This window comes from Leucopleurus acutus (genome assembly GCF_964270905.1).
Source record: "Leucopleurus acutus genome assembly, chromosome: 9".
Classification (NCBI taxonomy): Eukaryota; Metazoa; Chordata; class Mammalia; order Artiodactyla; family Delphinidae; genus Leucopleurus; species Leucopleurus acutus.
This window is the reverse complement of record NC_139144.1, coordinates 98,033,079-98,060,312: the sequence shown is the minus strand read 5'-3', so window position 1 is coordinate 98,060,312 and position 27,234 is coordinate 98,033,079. Positions and strand designations below refer to the sequence as shown.

Here is a 27,234-nt window from a genome sequence, read left to right as displayed (position 1 = left end):
CTCCCATTTACCATTGCAACAAAAAGAATAAAATACCTAGGAATAAACCTACCTAAGGAGACAAAAGACCTGTATGCAGAAAACTATAAGACACTGATGAAAGAAATTAAAGATGATACCAACAGATGGAGAGATATACCATGTTCTTGGATTGGAAGAATCAACATTGTGAAAATGCCTATACTACTGAAAGCAATCAGCAGATTCAATGTAATCCCTATGAAACTACCAATGGCATTTTTCACGGAACTAGAACAAAAAAATTTCACAATTTGTATGGGAACACAAAAGACCCCAAATAGCCAAAGCAATCTTGAGAAAGACAAATGGAGCTAGAGGAATCAGGCTCCCGGACTTCAGACAATACTACGAAGCTACAGTAATCAAGACAGTATGGTACTGGCACAGAAACAGAAAGATAGATCAATGGAACAGGATAGAAAGCCCAGAGATAAACCCATGCACATATGGTCACCTTATCTTTGATAAAGGAGGCAAGAACATACAAAGGAGAAAAGCCAGCCTCTTCAAGTGGTGCTGGGAAAACTGGACAGCTACATGTAAAAGAATGAAATTAGAACACTCCCAAACAGCATACACTAAAGTAAGCTCAAACTGGATTAAAGACTTAAATGTAAGGCCAGACACTATAAAACCCTTAGAGGAAAACAGGCAGAACGCTCTATGAAATCACAGCAGGATCCTTTTTGACCCACCTCCTAGAGAAATGGAAACAAAAATAAACAAATGGGACGTAATGAAACTTAAAAGCTTTTGCACAGCAAAGGAAACCATAAAGAAGACGGAAAGACAATCCTCAGAATGGGAGAAAATATTTGCAAATGAAGCAACTGACAAAGGATTAATCTCCAAAATATACAAGCAGCTCATGCAGCTTAGTATCAAAAAAACAAACAACCCAATCCAAAAATGGACAGAAGACCTAAATAGACATTTCTTCAAAGAAGATATACAGATTGGCAACAAACACATGAAAGGATGCTCAACATCAGTAATCATGAGAGAAATGCAAATCAAAACTACAATGAGGTATCACCTCACAGTGGTCAGAGTGGCCATCATCAAAAAATCTACAAACAATAAATGCTGGAGAGGGTGTGGAGAAAAGGGAACCCTCTTGCTCTGTTGGTGGGAATGTAAGTTGATACAGCCACTATGGAGAACAATAGGGAGGTTCCTTAAAAAACTAAAAATAGAATTACCATATGACCCAGCAATCACACTACTGGGCATATACTCTGAGAAAACCATAATTCAAAGAATCATGCACCACAACGTTCTTTGCAGCACTATTTACAATAGCCAGGACATGGAAGCAACCTAAGTGTCTATCGACAGATGAATGGATAAAGAAGATGTGGCACATATATACAATGAAATATTACTCAGCCATAAAAAGAAACAAAATTGAGTTATTTGTGGTGAGGTGGATGGACCTAGTGTCTGTCATACAGAGTGAAGTAAGTTAGAAAGAGAAAAGCAAATACCATATGCTAACACATGTATATGGAATCTGAAAAAAAAAGTTTCTGAAGAACCTAGGGGCAGGACAGGAATAAAGACGCAGACGTAGAGAATGGACCTGAGGACACGGGGAGGGGGAAGGGTAAGCTGAGACGAAGTGAGAGAGTGGCATGGACATCTATACACTACCAAATGTAAAATAGATAGCTAGTGGGAAGCTGCCGCATAGCACAGGGAGATCAGCTCGGTGCTTTGTGACCACCTAGAGGGGTGGGATAGGGAGGGTGGGAGGGAGGCGCACGAGGGAGGGGATATGGGGATATATGTTTATGTATAGCTGATTCACTTTGTTATACAGCAGCAACTAACAGAGCAATATAAAGCAATTTTACTCCAATAAAACTGCTTAAGAAAAAAAGAACAAAGCTGGAGGAATCATGCTTCCCGATTGTAAACTATATTTCAAATAAAAGAAGACACGTAGGTCAAGTGGAACCAAACAGCCCAGAAATAAACCCATGCATATATGATCAACTAATTTTCAACAAAGAAGACAAAAATATACAATGGAGAAAGGGCAATCTCTTCAACAAATCGTGTTGGGAAAACTAGATGTCCACATGCAAAAAGAAGGAAACTAGACCTCTATCTTATACCATACACAAAACTGAACTGAAAACGGATTAAAGATTTTAACGTAAGTCCTGAACCATAAAACTCCTAGAAGAAAACATACAGAAAAAGCTCCTTGCCATCCACTCTGCAGTGATTTGTTTTGATTTGACCCCAAAAGGAAAGGCAACAAAAGCAAAAAAGTAATAAGTGGGACTACATTGAACTAAAAAGCCTCTATGCAGGAAAGGAAGCCATCTTCTGCAAAGGAAACCATCAACAAAATTGAAAATCAACCTACTAAAAGGGAGAAAATGTTTGCCAATATATCAGATAAGGGATTAATATTCAAAATATATAAAGCACTCATACAATAGCAAAAAAAAATTTTTAAATGGGCAGATGATCTGAATAGACTTTTTTTCCATATGAGACACATACAGATGGACAACTGGTACATGAAAATGTGCTCAACCTCACTAATCATCAGGGAAATGCAAATCAAAACCATAGTGAGTTATATTCACCTTACACCTGTTAGCATGGCTATTATCAAAAAGACAAGATAACAAGTGTTGTGAAGGCTGTAGAGAGAAGGGAACCCTCGTGCACTGTGCACTGTTGGTGGGAATGTAAATTGGTGCAGCCGTGGTGGAGAACAGTAGGGAGGGTCCTCAAAAAATTGAAAACAGAACTTCTATCTAACCCAGAAATCCCCCTTCTGGATATTTATCCAAAGGAAACGAAAATGCTAACTTGAAAGGATATCTGTGCCCCCATGTTCACTGCAGTATTATTTACAATAGCCAAGACATGGAAACAACTTTAAGATCTTTAAGTGTCCATCAGTGGATGAATGGATAAAGAAAATGTGAGATTTTATAAATATGCACACCCACACAGGAATATTACTTGGCCATAAAAAAGAAGGAAACCTTGCCATCTGCAGCAACATGGACGGACTCTGAGAGCATTATGCTAAGTGAAGCAAGTCAGACAGAGAAAGACAAACACAGGATGATCTGATATATATGTGGAATGTAAAAAATACACTAAAAACCAGTCTCATAGATACAAAGAACATACTGGTGATTGCCAGAAGTGGGGGGTGAGAGGGTGGAAGAAATGAGTGAAGGTGATCACAAGGTACAAACTTCCAGTTATAAAATAAATAAGTCATGGGGATGTGATATACAGCATGATGACTATCGTTAATAATACTGAATTGAATATGTGAAACTTGCTAAGAGAGTAGATGCTGCATGTACTCTACACCTCCAAACTAGAAATAGTTTGACTTTCTGCCTTTAAGAAAATGAAAATGTAACATAGCAATTTAATTTTTGAAAAGTTTCAAGAACCACTATAAGTCTAAATGCTGTTTTATAGGATACAATTTTAATAGTAATAATCCTGCCAGGAGTTCCTATTTTAAAGTGTAAATTAGCAGTTTTTAAATAGAAAGTTTGTCTCACGTATATACATACAAAGATATTTTTAAGATCTCTAGTTCAAAAAGTTAAAATTGTGAAGACCAGTCACAGTGAGCTGATTTTAGAGGTAGTATGGTTTGCTTTAATGCTAACGAAATCTGAGTCACATTTTCCTAATGTATAGCCATTACTCCAATGAGGCTAAGCATCTTCAGAGAATAATTGATGGGTGTAGAGCATACAGTGGTTCCATGATGTTGAAGTAGTTAATGATGTCCAGTAAGTCTAATTAACTCCTAGAACTTAACCTAATATTCCAGGATGGTAGGGAACCTTGGGATTCATCATAATAGGTTTATTAAACATGTATCTGTGTGGTAGAAACAGTACTACTTTAAGTCTTAGAGTGGTTTTATCGGTCTCACTAAGTCATCCACTTACCCTACTCTGTCAGGCTGTTGACAGTTCTATACTTCAGGGAAACAGGCCAGCATCAATTCTCTTTTGAGAGCTCTTCAAAGTAGTGCTTCAACCTCCCATAGTAACATGTGTCTAACAACTTTTATGATCATCATAGCCTGTGGATTTCACCTCTCTGAGCTTCATTTTCCTCATCTGTAAACTACAGATAAAAGCCTGCTATGCCTTGAACACTGTAAGTGCTCAGATAATGTCTTGAATGAATGAGAATTACTCCATCCCAAATACCACCTCTTTGAGTAGCATCTCCCAGACAAAGTTTGTTCACTCCCTTCTCTTTTACTCTCTCAGTTTTGCTGATTTTTAGATACATTTGCATTACCTTTTAAATAATTTATTTTTATCAGATAACCAGTGTCAATCCACAGATTCTTGGGAAGCCAGGCCTCTGGGGGATTCCTCCCCATTCCACTAGAATATACAGCCATTCCGGCTCCACCTCATTAGCTCCTGCCTCCTGCTTCCATCCTGTCCACTGAATTGGACTATATATACGTCTTTACCTTTTACTAAAATGTGAAGTCCTTGAAAGCAGACACACTCATGTTTGTATCCTTAATGCCAGCACAGGGTATAACCTTCATAAATATCTGTCAGGCAAATGAGTTTGTACATGTATGCAGATGACACCTGAAATGATTTTAAGCATCACACATAACCTAGCCTGGCAAAGTTCATCTCATTCTGTCTCTCAGCTGGCTATAAACTAGTCACTTGAATTAAGGCATTTGCTTATTGTTCAAATCATGACATCTCTCTTTTTTCATTTTAAAAGACTCTTAAGGTAGGAGAGGAAAATCTGATCTACTTTATTGACAAAATAACAGAAGAAAGCAAAAGGGATGGAAATTCCTTGAATACTTACTGTGTGTTAGAATTTTGACTATATAATCCATACAACTTCTCTGTGAAGCAGACATTATTATCCACATTTTGCATATGAGGAAACTGAAGTCAGAAGGTTAAATAACTGAGTTCATATAGAGCTAGAGAGTGGTAAAGCCAAGGTTTGAACCTAGGTCTGACTTATTAACCTCATCATGACGGGGTTCATAGTTTTTGACAGCAAGATGCCTCCTCTGTAAAAAAACACCTGAGCAGAGCAATCACACAGGTGCAGAGGGAACAAATGCTTCCTGCTCTTGCTTTCCAATGCTTGAGAGCATCAGAGGCCGCCAAAGTACTCCTTTACACTCTGTCAACCAGTTCAAAAGAGCACAGCCCACTAAACCAGCTTGCAGAGAGAAGGTAGGAAGCCAGGACAAATGGCCCTACCCCCCTCCAACTGACAGGAAAAGAGCTGAATACTTGAATTCTACCAATTTGCCAGCCTCCGCTTTGCAGTCTTCAGTCTTTCCAGCTTTGGAGAAAAGCTATAGGACATCACTGAAAACAACAGAATATTAAGTGCCTAATTCTCAACCTTTCCTTTGGGAAAGAAAATACTTTGAAATAATGGATGAAAATTATAAAACCAGTTTTCATGTTTTTCATATTTTTAAGTTCTGTTTCTCTAAAATATGAAAAGCTCAGAGTCAGACTATGCCTCTGTGTTCCCTAATGTAATTCACATTAAATTTCATTGGAAGAGGAACTTAACCCATCCTCACCAGCCAATATTCTATCATTAGACTACAACTGTCCTTAAAACAACTGATGATCATGTCTTTGAAGCAAATAGATAAGACACAACTTTTATATTCAAACAGAGCAAGCAATTTTAGGTTATGTTTATCACAGATTGCTTGTAGTTTTACACATGGCTATCACTTTTGTGTTTGTCTATAGTTAAAAACAGGGCTTGATCTGAGTGACTGGTTGTCTCAGAACAACTATGTTTAGCTCTGCTGTACTCTCTGCAAATAAAAATGGAAAAAATCTGAATCTAGATAGGTTCTAAATGTTGAATTGAAAGTAAATGTTCAGCTAGCCAAAGTTTTGGATGAGTCCTCTGGAGTAGAAATGAAAAAGTTAATTTGTGAAGGAGTGACATCATCAAGATGGAAACATAGGTCATTCCCAACCTCAGTCCCCTTCACAAGAAGACCAACTAATAACTATCTATAGACAAGACACCACTGTGAAAATCCTAGAATACAAGGGTGAGGCTGAAGGCACCCCCTGTATCACAGAGAATGAGGTAGGACCACATTAGAAAAGTTAAGAGGAGCAGCTGCACCTGACCACATCACTCCTCCCCCAGGCTGGCTCCCCAGGCCTGCAGTTCCTCCGGGGGAAAAGAAAGTCCAGGTGGACACCCGGCTCCTCCAGCATCATGGGTCATTTCTCAGGATGCCTTCTCAGGTCTTGCCTTATGGGCATCTAAGGGGACTTGGGGACGTGACTGTGACAGAGAAGGGGGAAGGGATTTATAGCAACAAGTGCTCGGACTGTGGCCCTGTTCCTCCTCCCAGTGGTGCCCAAGTAGAAGTCCCAACCAGCAGCTCTGCTCATCTGCAGGGCCAAGATCGTGGTCCATTCTGACCAGGGAGCTTGGCAGGGCGCAGATCTGCCTGATTCAGGACTCCAGACCGTGAGCCCTTGCCAGCCATGGAGCCTGTTCTGCCACTCCATCTGGACAGGAAAGCTAATTCATAGCCCCACCCACTGCTGCATACCGCCTCCAGCCCTACCGAGCAGGAGCCTAACCAGAGCTCCTGGGAGCCTGTGTAGCTCATCCTGCAACCACAGTTACAGCAGCACTTGAACGGAGAGCCTGGCCAGTGGCCCTGCCCATATGCAGAGCCAGGATGGTGGCCTGTCAGGCCAGGGAACTTGGTGCATGATTCTGCCTAATTTGGCCCCCAAATAAGAGACGTGTCAGCCTTAGAGCCTGTCTGGTGGCTCCACCCAGGCAGGGAAACTAATTCACAGCCCTACCCACTGTTAAATACAGCCTTCAGCATGCCCAACCAGGAAACCTAACCAGGCACATGGGAAACTGTGTAGCCCAGGGGTCCCCAGCCCCTGGGCTGCAGACCAGTATCGGTCTGCGGCCTATTAGGAACTGGGCCGCACAGCAAGTGGTGAGCAGCAGGCTAGCGAGTAAAGCTTCATCTGCTGCTCCCCTTCGCTCCCCCTTGCATTACCGCCTGAACCATCCCCCCACCTCCCGCCCCGGTCCATGGAAAAACTGTCTTCCACAAAACCGGTCCCCAGTGCCAAAAAGGTTGGGGACCGCTGGCATAGCCCATCCTATAGCCCCACTTACAGTGATACCTGAGCAGAGAGCACAACCAGTGGTTCTCACCATCTGCACCGCAAAACCAGCAACTCTGCGTGGCCAGAGAATTTGGCGCACAATCCTGCCTGATCTGGGTCCTTAAACAATGGGCTGTGCTGGCCATGGAGTCCATTCTGCTGCCCTGGTCAAGCAGGGAAGCTACATCATAGCCCCAACTACTGCTAAATATAGTACCGAGTCTGACCATCAAGGAAACCTGACCAGAGAACCCAGGCAACTACAGAGCCCCATCCAACAGCCTCACTTGGGCAAAGAGCCAAGCCAGCAGTCCTATCCAACTGTTTTCAGCCACAACACATACCCCACAACCTCAGAGCTCAGGCAGTGGCCTTGCCCACAAAGAAGACCCTAATAGCAGGCTCCCCCTGCCCAAGGAGTCTGTCAGCTCACATGTCCAGAACCCCAAGCTGAGCTGACTGGTGAAGGACTGTCTCTGCCAAGGCACACCTGTAAAGTCTAGAAGAAGAGACTGTTTACTCAGATGTGCAGATACCAATGTAAGAAATCAAGGATCAGGAAGAATCAGGTAAACAACACCACCAATGGAAACTAATAAAATGCCAATAATTGACACTAAAGAAATGGAAATGTATGAACTTCAGTGAATTCAGGATAATCTTCTTAAAAGAAGTTTAGTGAACTACAAGACAGACAGATAACAAAATTCGGGGGAAAAAATTGCATGAACAAAACGAGATGAAGAAAAAAAAATAGAAACCATCAAAAATAAACCAAACAGAAGTCCTAGAGCTAAAGAATACAATGACTGAACTGTAAAGTTCAATAGAGAGCTTCAAAATCAGAACTGACCATGCAGAAGAAAGAATCAGTGACAGAGAAAGAATCAGGGACAGGGTATTTGAATTTATCCAGTCAGAGGAACAAAAGAAAAAAAAGAATGAAAAAGAGTGAAGAAAGCCTATGGAACTTACAGGATGCCATCAGAAGAAACAATATCTGCATTATGGGTACCCCAGAAGGAGAAAGAGAAAGGGACAGAAAGCGTACATAAAGCAAATAACGGCTGAAAATGAGAAAAGAAATGGACATACAAATCCATGCGGCCCAAAGGACCCCAAATAGATTAAACCAAATAGTTCCAAAAGTCAAAGACAGAAAGAGAATTTCAGGCCAGGAGAGAATGGGTAATATATTCAAAATATTGAAAGAAAAAAATCTGTCTGGCTTCCCTGGTGGCGCAGTGGTTGAGAGTCCGCCTGCCGATGCAGGGGACATGGGTTCATGCCCCGGTCCAGGAAGATCCCACATGCCGTGGAGCAGCTAGGCCTGTGAGCCATGGCTGCTGAGCCTGCGCGTCCGGAGCCTTTGCTCCACAATGGGAGAGGCCACAACAGTGAGAGGCCCACGTACCACAAAAAAAAAAAAAAAAAAAAACTGTCAACAATAATACTATACCTGGCAAACCTGTCCTTCAGAAATGAAGGGGAGATAAACAAGTGCCTGAACAAATGAAAGCTGATTGAGTTTATCACCACTAGGCCTGCCTTACAAGAAATGCTAAAGGGAGTTCTTCAAGCGAAATAAAGTGATGCTAATTTACATGATAAAATCAGATGAACACAGGTATAAGACTTCCTGGTATTGGTAAATAATCAAAGTTATTTAATATGGTAATAGTGGTGCATAATTCTCTTACAACTCTAGTTTAAAAGTTTTAAAATGTATTAAGAAAAACCCATAACTTCAATAGTCTGTTACCGTATACATAATATAAAAAATATGTAAATTGTAACATGATAGGGGAGAAGTAAATTGTAATTTTAGAGATGCTATTGACGTTAAGTTGTCGTCAGCTTAAAATAGGATATTATAAATATAAGATGGTTTATATAAGGCTCATGGTAACCACAGAGGAAAAACCTATTACAGAAAAGATCAGGATCAAGTGAAAGTATACAATACAAAAAAAGTCATCAACACAAAAGAAGACAGCAGAATAAGAAGCAAGGAACAACAGAGCTACAAAACAGTCAGCAAAACAAGTAAGAAAATGGCAATAGTAAATCCTTATCCATCAATAATTACTTTAAGCATAATGGATAAAATTCTCCAATCAAAGATACAAAATTGGACGAATGACTTAAAAACAGTATCAAACAATATACTGCCTACAGGAGACTCACTTTAGCTTCAAAGATACAGACTGAGACTGAAAGGATGGAGAAAGATATTTCAAGCAAATGATAACGAAGAAAAAACAAAGGTAGCTATACTCATATCAGACAAAATAGACATTAAGCTAAAAATGACAGAAAGAGAAAGAACTTCACTATATAACAATAAAGGGGTCAATCCATCAAAAAGATACACCAATTGTAAATATTTATGCACCCACCTAACTATATAAAGCAAACTTTAACAGAATTATAAGGAGAAATAAACAAATAAACAACAACAAATAGTTGGGGGCTTTAATACCCCACATTCAATAACCAATAGATCATTCAGACAGAAAATCAATAAGGAAACAATGGATTTGAACAACACTGTTGACTAAGTTGTAACAGACATATACAGAATACTTTGTCTGACAACAGCAGGATACACATTCTTCTCAAATGCACACAGAACATTTTCTAGCGTAGATCATGCATTAGGCCACAAAACAAGTCTTAGCAAATTAACCACGACTAAAATCATACCTAATATCTCCTCTGACCACAACGGTATGAAACTAGAAATTGGTAAAAGGAGCAAAACTGGATAACTCATGAATACATGGAAATTAAACAGTACTATCCTGAACAACCAGTAGATCGATCTAAGATGAAATTAAATGAGAAATTTAAAAGTATCTTGAGACAAATGAAAATGGGAACAAAACATACAAACTTATGGGATGCAGCAAAAGCAGGTCTCAGAGGGAAGTTCATATCTATAAATGCGTACCTCAAGAAAGAGAAAGATCTCAAATAAACAACCGAACTTTTACACCTCAAGCATCTAGAAGACGAAGAACAAACTAAGCCCAAAGTTGGCCAAAAAAGGAAATAAAGTTTAGAGCATAAATAAATAGAGACCAGGAAAGAAATAGAGAAAACTGAATAAAACTAAGGGCTGGCTCTTTGAAAAGGTAAACAAAACAGACAAATCTTTATTGAGACTAACCAAGGGGAAGAGAGAGATCCCAAATTAACAAAATTTTAAATGAAAGAGGGGACATTACAACTGATAATATAGAAATACAAAGGTTCATAAGAGCCTTCAGTGACCAACTATACACCAACACATAGAAAAAGTGGATAAATTACTAGAAACCTAGAACCTATCATGACTGAATTAGGAAGAACTAGAAAATCTGAACAGACCAATTACTAGTAGGGTATTGAATTGTTAATCAAAAATCTCCCAAAAAAAGTCCAGGACCAGATGTCTTCACTGGTAAATTTTACCAAACATTTAATGAAGAATTAACAGCAGTCCTTCTCAAAATATCCAGAAATACTGAAGAGGAGAGAACACTTCCAAACTCACTTTACAAGGCTAGTATTACCCTGATATCAAAGCTAAATAGGACATTACAAGAAAAGAAAACCACAGGCCAATATCCCTGATGAATATAGATGCAAAAATTCTCAACAAAACAGCAAACGTAATTCAGCAGCACATTAAAAGGATCATACGCCATGACCAAGTAGGATTCATCCCTGGGATGCAAGGATGGTTCAATATATGCAAATCAATAAATGTGATATATTACATTAATAGAATGAAAGATAAAAATCATATGATCATCTCAATAGATGCAGCAAAAGCATTTGACATAATTTAACATCTATTCATGATAAAAACTCTCAACAAACTAGTTATAGAAAAGGAATGCACCTCAATACAGTAAAGTAAGGCCATATATATCAAGCCCACAGCTAACATCATACTCAATGGTGAAAGACTGAAGGCTTTTCCAACAGGACAAGGATGTCCACTCTCACCACTTCTATTCAACATGGCACTGGAAGTCCAAGCCAGAGAAAGCAGGCAACAAAAAGAAAGAAAAGCCTTCCAAATTGAAAAGGAAGACCCAAAATTATCTCTGTTTGTAGATGACATGATTTTATGTATAGAAAAGCCTAAACACTGAACCAAAAAAAAAACAAAAAAACTGTTAGATCAATGAATTCAGTAAAGTTGCAAGATACAGAATTCAACATACAAAAATCAAAAGTATTTCTATACACTAAGAATGAGTTATCTGAAAAATAATCTCATTTACAATATCATCGAGAACAATAAAATACTTAGGAATAAATTTAACCAAGGAGATGAAAGATCTCTACACTGAAAACTATAATACATTGATGAAAGAAATTGAAGATTAAAATAAATGGAAAGATATTCCATGCTCATGGATTGGAAGAATTAATATTGTTAAAATATCTATACCACCCAAAGCCACCTATAGATTCATTGCAATCCCCATCAAGATTCCAATGGCACTTTTTACAGAAGAAAGAGAAATCCTAAAATTCATATGAAACTACAAAAGACCCTGAACAGCCAAAGCAATCCTGAGAAAGAACAACAAAGCTGGAGGCATCACACTTCCTGAATTCAAACTATATTATAAAGATATAATAATAAAAGCATTACGGTACTGGCATAAAAACAGACACATAAACCAATACGACAGAATTGAGAACCCAGAAATTGAGAACCAACACATACAGTGAGCTAACATGAAAAGAGAGCCAAGAATACTTGATGGAGAAAAGACAGTCCTTTTAATAAATGGTGCTGGGAAATTGGATAGTCACATGTAAAAGAGTAAAACTAGATCCCTATTTTACATCACTCCCAAAAATTAACTCAAAATGGATTAAGAAATTAAACATAAGACCTGAAACCATAAAACTCCTGGAAGAAAACACAGGAATAAAGCTTCTTGACATGGGTCTTGGCAAAAGACCAAAGCACAAAAGACTTAAAGCACAAGCAACAAAATAAAAAATAAACAAGTAGGACTACACCAAACTAAAAAGCTTCTGCACAGCAAAAGAAACGATAACAAAATGAAAAGACAACCTAAGCAATGGGATAAGATATTTGCAAATCATATCTGAGAAGGGGTTAATATTCAAAATATATAAAGAACTCACACAACTCAAAAGAAAAAAAAATAAGTTAAAAATGGCCAAAGGATCTGAATAGACATTTTTCCAAGAAGACATACAGATGGCCAATAGGTACATGAAAAGCGTAGATAACATCACTAGTCAGGGAAATCAAATCAAAACCACAGTAAGTTATGACCTCATACCTATTAGATTGGCTGTCATCAAAAAGACAAGAGAACAAGTTCTGGAGAGGATATGGAGAGAAGGGAACCCTTGTGCACTGTTGGTGGGAATGTAAATTGGTACAGCCACTATGGAAAACAGTATGGAGGTTTCTCAAAAAAATTAAACATAAAACTACCATATTACCAGCAATCCTACTTCTGGGTATATGTCCAAAGGAAACAAAATCACTATGTCAAAAAGATAACTGCACTCCCATGTTCATGTTCATTACAGCATTACTTACAATAGCCAAGACATGGAAACAACCTAAGTTTCCACCAACAGATGAATAGATAAAGATGTGGTGTATATACAGTGGAATACTGTTCAGCCATAAACAGGAAACCCTGCTATTTGCAACAATATGAATGGACCTTGAGGGCATTACGCTAAATGAAATGTCACACAGAGAAAGACACGTACTGTACCATCTCACTTATATGTGGTAGCTAAAAAACTCAAATTTATAGCAAAAAGGATCAGATTTGTGGTTACCAGAGGCAGAGGGTGGAGAGAATGAGGTGAAGGGGGTCAAAAGATATCGACTTCCAGTTTTAAGATAAATTTAAGTACTGGCTGTGTAATGTTCAACATGACAAGTATTGCCAAGGCTGTATTGTATATTTGAAAGTTGGTAAGAGAGTAGACACCAAAGTTCTCACAAGGAAAAAAAAATAATTATATAAGGTAATGGATGTTAACTAAACTTATTTTGGTAATCATTTCACAATATATACATATGTCAAGTCATTTTGCTATACACCTTAAGTTTATACAGTGTTATTATATGTCAATTATCTCTCAATAAAACTGGAAGAAAAAATAATAAAAGGAAGTAATTGTTGTATTGCTATCTGCAGGAAGTTATCTCTCTGTCAGTCTTACGTATTTTATTTCATGATTGACCCTCAAACATCTGGGGAGAGGGGAGTTCAGTATTCTTTAAAAAAAAAAAAAAGATTTTCTTCTAAGGAAGACTTTTGGAAGTTTTGTCCAAAAGCATGATTCTTTGGAGAAAACACACTCCAAAATAATTGTAGTGACATAGTCAATAGAATTCCATGATTTTGTGTTTCAGTTTATTCATCTTTTTTCTATCATTTTTATTCTACTTTCCATAAAGTTGGAGATAATCAAATGAATTTCACTATAACCTTTAATTAATTGTAACTATTGTTATGGACTGAGTATTTGAGTCCCCCCAAATTCACATATTGAAGCCATAACCCCCAATGTGATGGTATTTGGAGGTGGGGCCTTTGGGAGATAATTAGGGTTGGATTAGGTCATGAGGGTGGGACCCTCATGATGGATTAGTGCCCTTATAAAAAGAAGAAGAGGCAGGAGATCTCTCCACCATATGAGAATACAGCAAGAAGGCAGCTGTCTGAAAACCAGCCAAGAAGACAGTTTTTACCAGAACTCAACCATGTTGGCACCGTGATCTAGGACCTCCCAAGCTCCGGAAGTGTGAGCAATAATGTCTGCTATTTAAGCAACCCAGCCTATGGCATTTTGTTACAGCAGCCCAAAGCCAACTAAGAAATGTTTAATAACTGGTTCTTTTAACATTACAAAATACAAAGAAAACATGATTTATAAGCCTGGATAATAATGGCCTTATATATTTCATGCAAAGTAAAAACTGTACCTTCTCATACCCTAATAAAGCTATTTCACTTCTTTTCCCATTTAAGAATTAATTAGGATGCAACAATGTCTTAGAAAAGCCAATATATATATAATATAGTTGTCTACCTAGGATAATCCAAAATCCATAGTCTACCTTCAGAAAATCAGAAGGGAATTTACGTGCAACTACAAACTAGAGAAATAATTTTGCACTCATGTCCTTTGAGCCCAGGTGAAAAAACAGGATTTTAACTTAATTAGCTGCCAGAACCTTAAACGCACTGTTTCACGTTCAGGTGGGTTGTGTGCACCTGGCGCTTCCCTGGGGGGTTTCCACTGTAAAGCTGGTCCACTGAAGCACCCTAAATTGCCCTTCTGAATAAATGGAATGAAATGTGTAAACTGTTCCCCAGCCCTTCCTCAGAGGGCTGTTGGGAACCCTGGGCCTGGGATGGATGTCAGTAGGGATCTGGTGCACCCGGATTCCAGGCACGGTCACCCTTCAGGAGAGCAAGGCTTCTTTCCCTGACAGACTCACTATCTATGTAATAGTGTCTGGATTTGTAAATTTATGTGCTTATCATAAATATCATTCAGAAACATCATCTCAGAAAAGCTCCAGATTACTGAGAGGCGAAAGCTTCTTGCACTGAGTTACCTGTTAGGGCAACAGTCACACGAGGTTCACTCTTGTATTCCTGTAGTTTTACTTTATAACTTCATGTTTGCATTAGTAAACATGTTGACAGTTTACTAATCACGTTAGTAATTAGTAAAGAAATAGTTTGAGTTTTAATAAGTAAACTGTGTGAATTACTGATGTTATATTATCCTATAATACTACTTCTGAATTTTTAAATTGCCTTTTCAAGATTTCCTCAGAAAGATAACAGGCTCCCTCTAGCGGGAAGTGACCATTATAATTGAATTATTTACTCCAAAGCTGTGTAACTTCATAGTTGAACTTTGTTTGAAGGAAAAGGGGCCTTTTCTGACTCTGACATTTGTTTATTTCTCTCCATAACATTTGTTTACTTTTCTCTTTCTAATTTCTTAGCGAAGAAATCGGTACTGATTATCAAGGAATGTTTGTAGGACAGTCATGGTTTCAAGTCATGTTGATACCGTGAACTGCTCTTTTATAAGCAAAGGGAAGTGAGGTTATCAATGGATGCCCAGGCATTAACTTCAACGAACTTGATAGGAAATATATATATAAACGTAATTTATATGTAATTTATAAATTTGTAATTTATAGATATATAAATTCTAATAATATACCTTAACTCCAAAGCCTTTATTTTCATAATTAAGTAATTTAAAGGATTATCTCATCTTGTGCCCTCATTGTATGCTGAGTTTAAGTGGCTTGCTCAAGATTACACATTTGGAAGTCTGCTTTTTGACCTCCCAGTTCTGATTAATTTTGCAGAAAGCAAGCCTTGTTCACTTTGGCTTTCCTTTATGAGAAAAAATGACCAAAATCCCATGCTTTTTTTTTTTAAGTAATTAGCTTTCTGCCCCATATCATTTATAATTAAAACTAAAACTGTATTTTTATAGAGCTTAGTCAAATATAAAAATGTTAATTCTGGGGCTTCCCTGGTGGCGCAGTGGTTGAGAGTCCGCCTGCCGATGCAGGGGACACAGGTTCGTGTCCCGGTCCGGGAGGATCCCACATGCCGCGAAGCGGCTGGGCCCGTGAGCCATGGCCGCTGAGCCTGCGCGTCCGGAGCCTGTGCTCTGCAACGGGAGAGGCCACAGTAGTGAGAGGCCCGCGTACCGCAAAAAAAAAAAAAAAAAAAGTTAATTCGGACATCAAGAAAAATTTAAATTGCACCCAGGCAAGGAAGTAACCTATTACAGAAATGGGTTTTGGTTTTACACCTGGTAAAGAAAAAAAAAAAAATTTAATGAATTTTAGTATTGAGAGTGACATATATCCCAAACTGGTAAATAACCAATAACCAACTCCAGGAAGACTGGTTATAACAAGTTACAGAAACTTTCAGGTTTAGAATCTCATATCATACATTTCATCTATCCCACATTTAAAAAAAATTTTTTTATTGTGGTAAGAGTCACATAAAACATACTGTTTTAACCATATTTAACTGTACAGTTCAGTGGCTCTAAGTACATTCATACTGTTGTGCAACTCTCACCGTCATCCAGCTACTGAATTTTTCTCCTAAACTGAAACACTGCCCCCATTAAACACTAACTCCCCATTCCCCGCCAGAGATTGGGATTGACATACGTACACTCCTCGGTATGAAGCAGATGGCTGGTGGGGGCCTAACTGTATAAGCACAGGAGAAAAAAAAGGTACAATCTGTTTGCAGGGCAGGTATTAAGTTAACCCATCCCGCATTTTACAGATCATCTATCAAAGTGTGTGCTTAATTGCTTTTTGGTAACTCTTGACAAAGCCATTCTCCACTGGAGGGAGCTTGGCTCTCACCAAACTTGTTTTCTTATTTTCTTACAGCAAATCATAGGATTAGTTTCGGAACACTGGTCAGCACTTCCAATACCTACGATGGATCTGGTGTTGTGACTGTGGAAACAGACCATCCCCTCCTCTGGACCATGGCCATCAAAAACACCCATGACTGACCTCCGCAGCTGTGCCTCTGACCTCATTTGCCAACAACTTCATGCTCCACAAGAACAGTCCACCTTGGTTGGCAGGAATCTAAACCTGTCCCTGAGAAGCCTGCTAGTTTTAAATATGTTAATGTTTAGATCATCCAGGTAACATTATGAATGACAGATCTCAATTGTACAGTGACGGGGGGAAATCATTATTTCTTAAGAAAGTAAATTACACTCAGTTGGAAAACTAATGTGGATTATTCCACTCTAAAATTCAGGACTGATCATTCTTATGTTATTAATCATTCCATGTATCCTAGAAAACTGTTGGCTTTTATTTTTGCGGTACGCGGGCCTCTCACTGTTGTGGCCTCTCCCGTTGCGGAGCACAGGCTCCGGACACACAGGCTTAGCGGCCATGGCTCACGGGCCCAGCCGCTCAGCAGCATGTGGGATCCTCCCGGACCGGGGCACGAACCCGTGTCCCCTGCATCAGCAGGCGGACTCTCAACCACTGTGCCACCAGGGAAGCCCTAGAAAACTTTTTAGGTTTGAATCTGAGAAGGCTCTGTTGAGGCTCCGTGCTGTCCAGCACATAACCCTCCTCCTGTTCATCCTTAATTGCTTAACACCAAAGGCTACTTCTGTCTAATAATATTAGCTCTTTCTGTATTATATGTATTCCCTTTCACTGAAAAAATAATTCCTTCTAGGTTGGGATGCTAGAACTGCACCATTTTATTCTGGCCTTAATGGTTTTTGGTATTATCTTTTCATAATAAATTTAAAAATGATTGGCCTGATTATTAAAATTTAAAACAGGTAGAACCTGCCCAGCAGCTTTACATAGCGCAAAGGCAGTGTTGCCCTAAGGAAAGGGACCAGCAGCTCTCTTCTTTCTGGTGCTACAACAGTGACGGTTGCGTTGTAAGTGGAGAGTGAAAGTGGGATCAGGTGAACTAGCGTGCAGTTGTGCATAGTCAATCATTAGAGATAATTATTCATAATTTATGCAAATATATGTGAAATTGAATCCAGATGTCAAATAAAAATATTTAGTTATCCATGTGCCTGTGGTCAGTTTTTAAGAAAACAGTCCATTTTCTCACCTGTAGTTTATAATGACCAGTCTTTCCTAATCAGTGTTTCTGTACAAAAAAAAATTTGCTCAAAAGATGATTAATAGGTATAGTTCTTCACGCCTCTGATTTTGGGGGGGCAACCCAGTGTTGTTGTCAACACTTTCTCTAACCTCCATGGAAGTTACTTTCTAGAGCACAGGTGCCACATGTTTACACTTAATCTCTCTGGACCCATTGCCCCATCTATAAAATAGGGATTATAGGTAGCACCTGTTTACCTTGTCGGACTTAGAAAGGAAGGACAGGTAGATTGCTTTCAAAGATTGTTACATGCTGGAGAAAAAAGAGCCAACAGAGGGAAGGCGCTTCCGTGGTAGAGAAAGTGAAGAAAACTGGTGGAGGAAGAACCCTGGGGAAGAGTAAGAGAAGGGCTCAGAGCACAGGTGAGAGTCACACATCGTACAGTCAGTACTACAGTGGAAGGCCCGGTTCTAGGCCCTTCTGCCTCTTAGCACAGATGCAGAGCCCAGAGCTTCTGTCCCCCTACTGTCCGCTCCCACCCACAGCAGAGACAACTGTAAAGAAGGCAGGAGCTAGAAACAAACTTATGTTACCAAAGGGGAAGGGGTGGGGGAGAGATAAATTGGGAATTTGGGGTTAACAGATGCACACTACTACACATAAAATAGGTAAACAAGGACCCACTGTATAGCACAGGGAACTATATTCAATATCTTGTAATAACCTATAATGGAAAAGAATCTGGAAAAGAATAGATACATATATATAAAATTGGATCACTTTGCTGTACACCTGAAACATTGTAAATAAACTATACTTCAATTTAAATAAAATAAATTTAAAAAAATAACAAGAAAGCTCAGTCAAGCACTAGCTCCTAAGCTGGCCCATTTAACTCAGAACCTCCAACAGGAAAATACAACATAAGACTTCCAAGCCACTGCCTCAGCCAGCGCCTGCGCCAGAAGAAGCTAGAAAGAGGAAGGACACTGGGAAAGGGCCCTCCCAGTACCTGATACTGAGTTCTGGTTCACTTACAGTTTCAGGCTCAGCTGTTACCTGTTCATTACTAAAAATGTATTCACAACATACGGAATCTGAAAATATGTCCACCGTTTTAAGATTTTATTGCAAAAGAGTCATGCCCTATGTACCCTGAAAATTTTACCAGTGTTAATAAGCAGATACTTGACAAGAAGAATATAGTTTGCTGAAGGTGAGGGGGGAACAAAAGCACTGAGATTCATCCCAGACCACCCACTGGAGGCCCGTGGAAGCCCTTCCCCCCAAGTATAGGGCTCCTCTCCCAATCCTGCCAGGCTACTGAAGAACTAGGTATTTGACCCCTTTCTAGCCCTTAAAACTACCTAAGTGCAATTTTCCTCTTTTTTTTTTTTTTTTTTTTGTGGTACGCGGACCTCTCACTGCTGTGGCCTCTCCCGTTGCGGAGCACAGGCTCCGGACGCGCAGGCTCAGCGGCCATGGCCCACGGGCCCAGCCGCTCCGCGGCATGTGGGATCCTCCCGGACCGGGGCACGAACCCGTGTCCCCTGCATTGGCAGGCGGACTCTCAACCACTGCGCCACCAGGGAATCCTCTTTTTGTGCTTCCTCACCACATCATTCAAACAAGGAACCACTTACTTTTATACTAACATGAGGAGTCTGACGATGGACCTCAGGGGCCCCCAGTGAACTTTCTGGGCCTCCCCAGGCAGCCCCTCTTGCCGCCCCCATGTTCAGTCTGGATCCTGACCTCCCACTTGCAGCCAGAAGAGAAACTGGAAGCTGGGCTCTGCCGGGAAAGTGGCCTGTGCTCCTTGGCCCTTTTGACCGCGGTCTGTCTCTCCTCTTCATGGGTCGGATTTATAGCTTTTATGCATCTAGTGATGGTCACCCCAAAATGGCATCTGGCTGCCTAAGTCACTGAGTAGTGAAGATAAGCTGTGGTCACTCTTCAGGCAGCTGGGAAATGGCTGCAGCTATGGAAACCCTGGTCGGAGTCACAAGTGACTATGAAATGTAGTAAGTTTCGTGTGCTGTCCGAGGAATTGGAGGTGGACCACGCTCCCAGACACAGGTCGGGCAGAATAATACATCTTCGTTCCTTAATTTTTGCTAAGCAGACATAGAGCAGTTTTCACTTGGGATGGGACCTAGGGCCGTTTCACTAGTTCAGGGGTCGGTCAGAGCATGGAGAAGGGGGCCATGACAGCCTGGGCCTTCATAAAGGTAACTGCTTAGGGTTTCGTGTTGTGCTTCCGTATGTGTGGAAAGCATTTTAAGCGGACCTTGCTTTCTACTCCTGCCCCAAATTCATGCCTCCAAAGCTTTACTTGAACAACCGAAGTAAAGCAGCGCGTGGATTTGGTGTGATTGAGACTGATGCTATACGTGCAGTCCATAAGCAGCAAGAAACTATTCTCTCCCCTAAGGCTCTGGGATTATAAAAGGAGTATGGTCTGAATTGTGACTTTCAAACTATACAGACCATGACCCACAAGAAATACAATTTGTCTTGTAATCTATTCTACACACACACACACACACACACACACACACACACAGTGTACTCTAATAATTTTACTCTAAATTGATAAACACCCAGGAGTCTATTCTAGATTGAAAAAAAAATACAGAAAAGGGTAAAAGTAAAATGCATAAAGGGATTTTTTAAACTGTGCGTGTGTGTGAGTGTGTGTGTGTGTGTGTGTGTGTAAGGGTTCTGCATTAGGCATACATGTCTTTCCTAAGTTTAGGACAGTATGAGTATAGTTTACCACTGTATCTTCACCACTTAATAATAGTTTTTATTCTCAGATGTGGGCTAAGCGGAATAAGCCACCAATGACAGCAGGCTGAATGTGATCCTATTGGGGAATAAGAAAATCAGTTTAACTTCATTAGGAATGGGGAGGAGAGCCAGATTATTTAAATTGTGTCTAAAGCATTCTACTCAAAATAGAATAAATGATCCCCATACCTGGGGAAGATTAAACCTGAAGCCACAAGGTCAAGCCATTCCCAGGGTGTCAATATATATGGAATGGAAAATTCCTGGCTCATACAGTACATGTTCGCCCTTCCTTGCCCACAGCAGATTCCACTTATCAATCATAGTTTTCTTTTCTGACGAGCCCCGGTCTGAGTGTCATTTCAGAACAATTCTGCACGCAGCCACAATCAGTTATTCTGCATTGCCCAGGCACCCCCGGGGGCTCAGAGCTAATCTGCGATCTCAGCCCTGTGCACACAACAGCTACAGTTACAACCTGGGAGAGAGGTCATGGCAACACCATTCTTCGTCACAGGTAATGGATAAGTAAACAGATTCAAGGACTTGTTCCCTATGTACTTAATTCTACCACTGAAAGCAAGGGCTTTGTACAGTACATAGCAAACAAAAAAGAAAACCTAAGGCCATCTCTGCAAACAACTTGAAAAACATCAGCAAGGAGCTGAGATTATCCATTGCTAAGAAATAAGAAATTTTTCCTAATAGACCTATAGCTAGTCCCTGAGAACCAAGAAATCTCACATTATAATACGGTGTTCGTCCAAAGGTTGAAAAGGGTTTTTAACTCACTGTAAAAGGAATGGATAAGACTAAGATTATAAATCATAGCTTAATTATTTATTTCTTTTAAACATACCTTTAAGCCCTAAAGACTAGTGAATATTTAATAGCCAGTTATGTTTCTGAACAATAAACATGGGAAGTTAGGAGTATACAGTTCTGCAGGAACTGAGCAGACGCCCACCTGAATGGCATAATTAAGTCTGTGCTTCGTTGCTTAACACTGTGGATCCTCTGCTGGAATATAAAGTCCTTGAGAGTTTGCGTTTAGACTTTGTGTTCCTTGTTATCTGCTATATCTTCTGTCTTAGAATAGGGCCTTGCCTGCAGCAGGGGTGCAAAACATATTTCTGTGGTGCCTTAACTAACCTCCCCACTTGGACCCGGGCCCCAGGAACATACTGCATGACTTCCCTAGCCCCTAAAAACTGTCATTCTTTCCCTTCCTTGATCCCTAACTATCCAAAATTTAATTAGATGCTAAAGTTTCGCTTGAACGGTTTCCTCAGTCCTAAAGATAAGTGCCTAATTCTAGACTGGGCAGACCTGGTTATCAACTTGCTCTCTCACATATCTGAAGAAGGAAAGAATGTTCACAGTGCCAAAGCTGGGCTTAAAGACATCATCCAAGACAAAATACAGCCAGTAACACAAAGGAAATCAAAAGATCAAGGAATTTGAAGTTGCTTGATATGGACAGAGAAGGGAAAATGAGAGCCACGGGCAAATTATGATGAAGGTTTGGGAAACTGGTTAAAATAATCAAGATCAGGGACTTCCCTGGTGGGGCAGTGGTTGAGAGTCCGCCTGCCAATGCAGGGGACACGGGTTCGATCCCTGGTCTGGGAAGATCCCACATGCCGCGGAGCAACTAAGCCCGCGCGCCACAACTACTGAGCCCACATGCCACAATTACTGAAGCCTGCATACTCTAGGGCCAGCGTGCCACAACTAATGAGCCCACATGCTGCAACTACTGAAGCCTGCGTGCCTAGAGTCTGTGCTTCGCAACAAGAGAAGCCACTGCAATGAGAAGCCTGAACACCACAACAAAGAGTAGCCCCCGCTCGCCACAACTAGAGAAAGCCCACGTGCAGCAACAAAGACCCAACGCAGCCATAAATAAATAAATAAATAATTTTTTTTTAAAAAAAAGAATCAAGGTCAAAATAAATGTGAAGAACACTTGCAATTGGCCTGAACTGCCAGGAAAAAAAAGGAAAAACAAGAGGTAAGAAAGCAATTTTTCAGAGTTGGGAATCGTGTAGCTGCAGCTATTTCTAACTTCGGTGGTTCAAGGAATGCCCTTGGCTGTCATTTGTTGAAATAGACTACAGATAAGAATATATGTTATTTTCAAATACTTAGAGACCATGGCATGCAATTCTGCTATTTCCTTTGCTTGTGTCTACATCTACTTGTTCCACAAATTAAACCTTTAACATGGATATGAAATTAGCCTGGGGAGTCTAAAACCATAAAAAACAAAAGGTATGTTATCTCTAACAGCATTACCCACACAAAATCTCATTATTTGTGACTTTGATTCAGTGTTCTCTATTAATAAATAGCACTGTTAATTGGGGAGCTTCAAGATGGCAGAAGAGTAAGACGCAGAGATCGCCTTCCTCCCCACAGATACATCAGAAATGCATCTACACGTGGAACAACTCCTACAGAACACCTACTGAACGCTGGCAGAAGACCTCAGACCTCCCAAAAGGCAAGAAACTCCCCACGTACCTGGATAGGGCAAAAGAAAAAAGAATAAACAGAGACAAAAGGATAGGGACGGGACCTGCACCAGTGGGAGGGAGCCGTGAAGGAGGAACGGTTTCCACACACTTGGAGTCCATTCGCGGGCGGAGACTGTGGGTGGCAGAGTGGGCAGCTACGGGGCCGCAGAGGGGAGCACAGCAACAGGGGTGCGGGGGGCAAAGCAGAGAGATTCCCGCACAGAGGATTGGTGCCGACCAGCAGTCACCAGACCGAGAGGCTTGTCTGCTCCCCCGCCGGGGCGGGCAGGGTCTGGGAGCTGAGGCTCGGGCATCGGTCGGATCGCAGGGAGAGGACTGGGGTTGGCTGCGTGAACACAGCCTGAAGGGGGCTAGTGGGCCACGGCTGGCCGGGAGGGAGTCCGGGAAAATGTCTGGAGCTGCCGAAGAGGAAAGAGACGTTTTCTTCCCTCTTTTGTTTCCTGGTGCGCGAGGAGAGGGGATTAAGAGCGCCGCTTAAAGGAGCTCCAGTGACGGGCGCGAGCCGCGGCTAACAGCGCGGACCCCAGACACGGGCATGAGATGCTAAGGCTGCTGCTGCCACCACCAAGAAGCCTGTGTGCGAGCCCAGGTCACTCTCCACACCTCCCCTCCCGGGAGCCTGTGCAGCCTGCCACTGCCAGGGTCCCGGGATCCAGGGACAACTTCCCCGGGAGAATGCACTGCGCACCTCAGGTTGGTGTAACGTCACGCCGGCCTCTGCCGCCGCAGGCTCGCCCCGCATCCGTGCCCCTCCCTCCCCACGGCCTGAGTGAGCCAGAGCCCCCGAATCAGCGGCTCCTTTAACCCCGTCCTGTCTGAGCGAAGAACAGAGCCCTCCGGCGACCTACACGCAGAGGCGGGGCCAAATCCAAAGCTGAGCCCCAGGAGCTGTGCGAACAAAGAAGAGAAAGGGAAATCTCTCCCAGCAGCCTCAGGAGCAGCGGATTAAAGCTCCAACGTGATGTACCTGCATCTGTGGAATAAATGAATAGACAACGAATCGTCCCAAATTGAGGAGGTGGACTTCGGGAGCAACGATATGTATATATATTTTTTCCTTTTTCTCTTTTTGTGAGTGTGTATGTGTATGCTTCTGTGTGTGATTTTGTCTGTATAGCTTTGCTTTTACAATTTGTCCTAGGGTTCTGTCTGTCCGTTTTGGTTTTGTTTTTTTTTTTTACTTTAAAAAATTTTTTTCTTCATAATTATTTTTTTATTTTAATAACTTTTTTATTTTACTTTATTTTATTTATTTATTTCTATTTTTTCTCCCTTTTATTCTGAGCCATGTGGATGAAAGGCTCTTGGTGCTCCAGCCAGGAGTCCGGGCTGTGCCTCTGATGTGGGAGAGCCAACTTCAGGACACTGGTCCACAAGAGACCTCCCAGATCCACATAATATCAAATGGCGAAAATCTCCCAGAGATCTCCATCTCAATGCTAAGACCCAGCTCCACTCAACAACCAGCAAGCTACAGTGCTGGACACCCTATGCCAAACAACTAGCAAGACAGGAACACAAGCCCATCCATTAGCAGAGAGGCGGCCTAAAATCAATATAAGGTCACAGACACCCCAAAACACACCACCAGATGTGGACCTGCCCACCAGAAAGACAAGATCCAGCCTCATCCACCAGAACACAGGCACTAGTCCCCTCCACCAGGAAGCCTACACAACCCACTGAACCAACCTTAGCCACTGGGGGCAGACACCAAAAACAACGGGAACTATGAACCTGTAGCCTGCAAAAAGGAGACCCCAAACACAGTAAGTTAAGCAAAACGAGAAGACAGAAAAACACACAGCAGATGAAGGAGCTAGGTAAAAGCCCACCAGACCTAACAAATGAAGAGGAAATAGGCAGTCTACCTGAAAAAGAATTCAGAATGATAGTAAAGATGATCCAAAATCTTGGAAATAGAATAGAGAAAATACAAGAAACACTTAACAAGGACCTAGAAGAACGAAAGAGCCAACAAACAATGATGAACAACACAATAAATGAAATTAAAAACACTCTAGATGGGATCAATAGCAGAATAACTGAGGCAGAAGAATGGATAAGTAACCTGGAAGATAAAATAGTCGAAATAACTACTGCAGAGCAGAATAAAGAAAAAAGAATGAAAAGAACTGAGGACATGCAGAGACCTCTGGGACAACATTAAACGCACCAACATTCGAATTATAGGGGTCCCAGAAGAAGAAGAGAAAAAGAAAGGGACTGAGAAAATACTTGAAGAGATTATAGTTGAAAACTTCCCTAATATGGGAAAGGAAATAGTTAATCAAGTCCAGGAAGCACAGAGAGTTCCATACAAGATAAATCCAAGGAGAAACATGCCAAGACACATATTAATCAAACTATCAAAAATTAAATACAAAGAAAAAATATTAAAAGCAGCAAGGGAAAAACAACAAATAACACACAAGGGAATCCCCATAAGGTTAACAGCTGATCTTTCAGCAGAAACTCGACAAGCCAGAAGGGAGTGGCAGAACATATTTAAAGTGATGAAGGAGAAAAACCTACAACCATGATCACTCTACCCAGCAAAGATCGTATTCAGATTTGATGGAGAAATTAAAACCTTTACAGACAAGTAAAAGCTAAGAGAATTCAGCACGACCAAACCAGCTTTACAACAAATGCTAAAGGAACTTCTCTAGGCAGGAAACACAAGAGAAGGAAAAGATCTACAATAACATACCCTAAACAATTAAAAAAATGGGAATAGGAACATACATGTCGATAATTACCTTAAATGTAAATGGATTAAATGCTCCAACCAAAAGACATAGACTGGCTGAATGGGTCCAAAACAAGACCCGTATATATGCTATCTACAAGAGACCCACTTCACACATAGGGACACATGGAGACTGAAAGTGAGGGAATGGAAAAAGATATTCCATGCAAATGGAAATCAAAAGAAATCTGGAGTAGCAATTCTCATATCAGACAAAATAGACTTTAAAATAAAGACTATTACAAGAGACAAAGAAGGACACTACATAATGATCAAGGAATCGATCCAAGAAGAAGATATAACAATTGTAAATATTTATGCACCCAACATAGGAGCACCTCGATACATAAGGCAAATACTAACAGCCATAAAAGGGGAAATCGACGGTAGTAACACAATCATAGTAGGGGACTTCAACACCTCATTTTCACCAATGGACAGATTATCCAAAATGAAAATAAATAAGGAAACACAAGCTTTAAATGATACATTAAACAAGATGGACTTAATTGATATTTATAGGACATTCCATCCAAAAACAACAGAATACACTTTCTTCTCAAGTGCTCATGGCACATTCTCCAGGATAGATCATATCTTGGGTTACAAATCAAGTCTTGGTAAATTTAAGAAAATTGAAATTGTATTAAGTATCTTTTCCGACCACAATGCTACGAGACTAGATATCAATTACAGGAAAAAATCTGTAAAAAATACAAGCATATGGAGGCTAAACAATACACTACTTAATAACCAAGAGATCACTGAATAAATCAAAGAGGAAATCAGAAAATACCTAGAAACAAATGACAGTGAAAACATGATGACCCAAAACCTTTGAGATGCAGCAAAAGCAGTTCTAAGAGAAAAGTTTATAGCAATACAACCCTACCTTAAGAAACATCTCAAATGAACAACCTAACCTTACACCTAAAGCAATTAGAGAAAGAACCAAAAAACCCCAAGGTTAGCAGAAGGAAAGAAATCATAAAGATCAGATCAGATAAATGAAAAAGAAATGAAGGAAACGATAGCAAAGATCAATAAAACTAAAAGGTGGTTCTTTGAGAAGATAAACAAAATTGATAAACCATTAGCCAGACTCATCAAGAAAAAAAGGGAGAAGACTCAAATCAATAGAATTAGAAATGAAAAAGGAGAAGTAACAACTGACACTGCAGAAATACAAAGGATCATGAGAGATTACTACAAGCAACTCTATGCCAATAAAATGGACAACCTGGAGAAAAATGGACAAATTC

General features: G+C 40.5%; 1 protein-coding gene across 4 annotated transcripts in view; it reads left to right on the top strand.

Annotated features, from left to right (window-relative positions):
* Positions 1–17,188, top strand: part of TPK1 (thiamin pyrophosphokinase 1) — a 344,701-nt gene extending 327,513 nt beyond the window's left edge. For all 4 annotated transcript variants that reach the window (XM_082846614.1, XM_082846615.1, XM_082846613.1 and 1 more), the window contains one exon: positions 16,678–17,188. In XM_082846614.1, coding sequence (XP_082702740.1) covers positions 16,678–16,805 — 128 coding nt within the window. In that variant the 3' untranslated portion in view covers positions 16,806–17,188. The remainder of the gene's footprint in view (positions 1–16,677) is intronic.
* Positions 17,189–27,234: the final 10,046 nt, after the last annotated feature.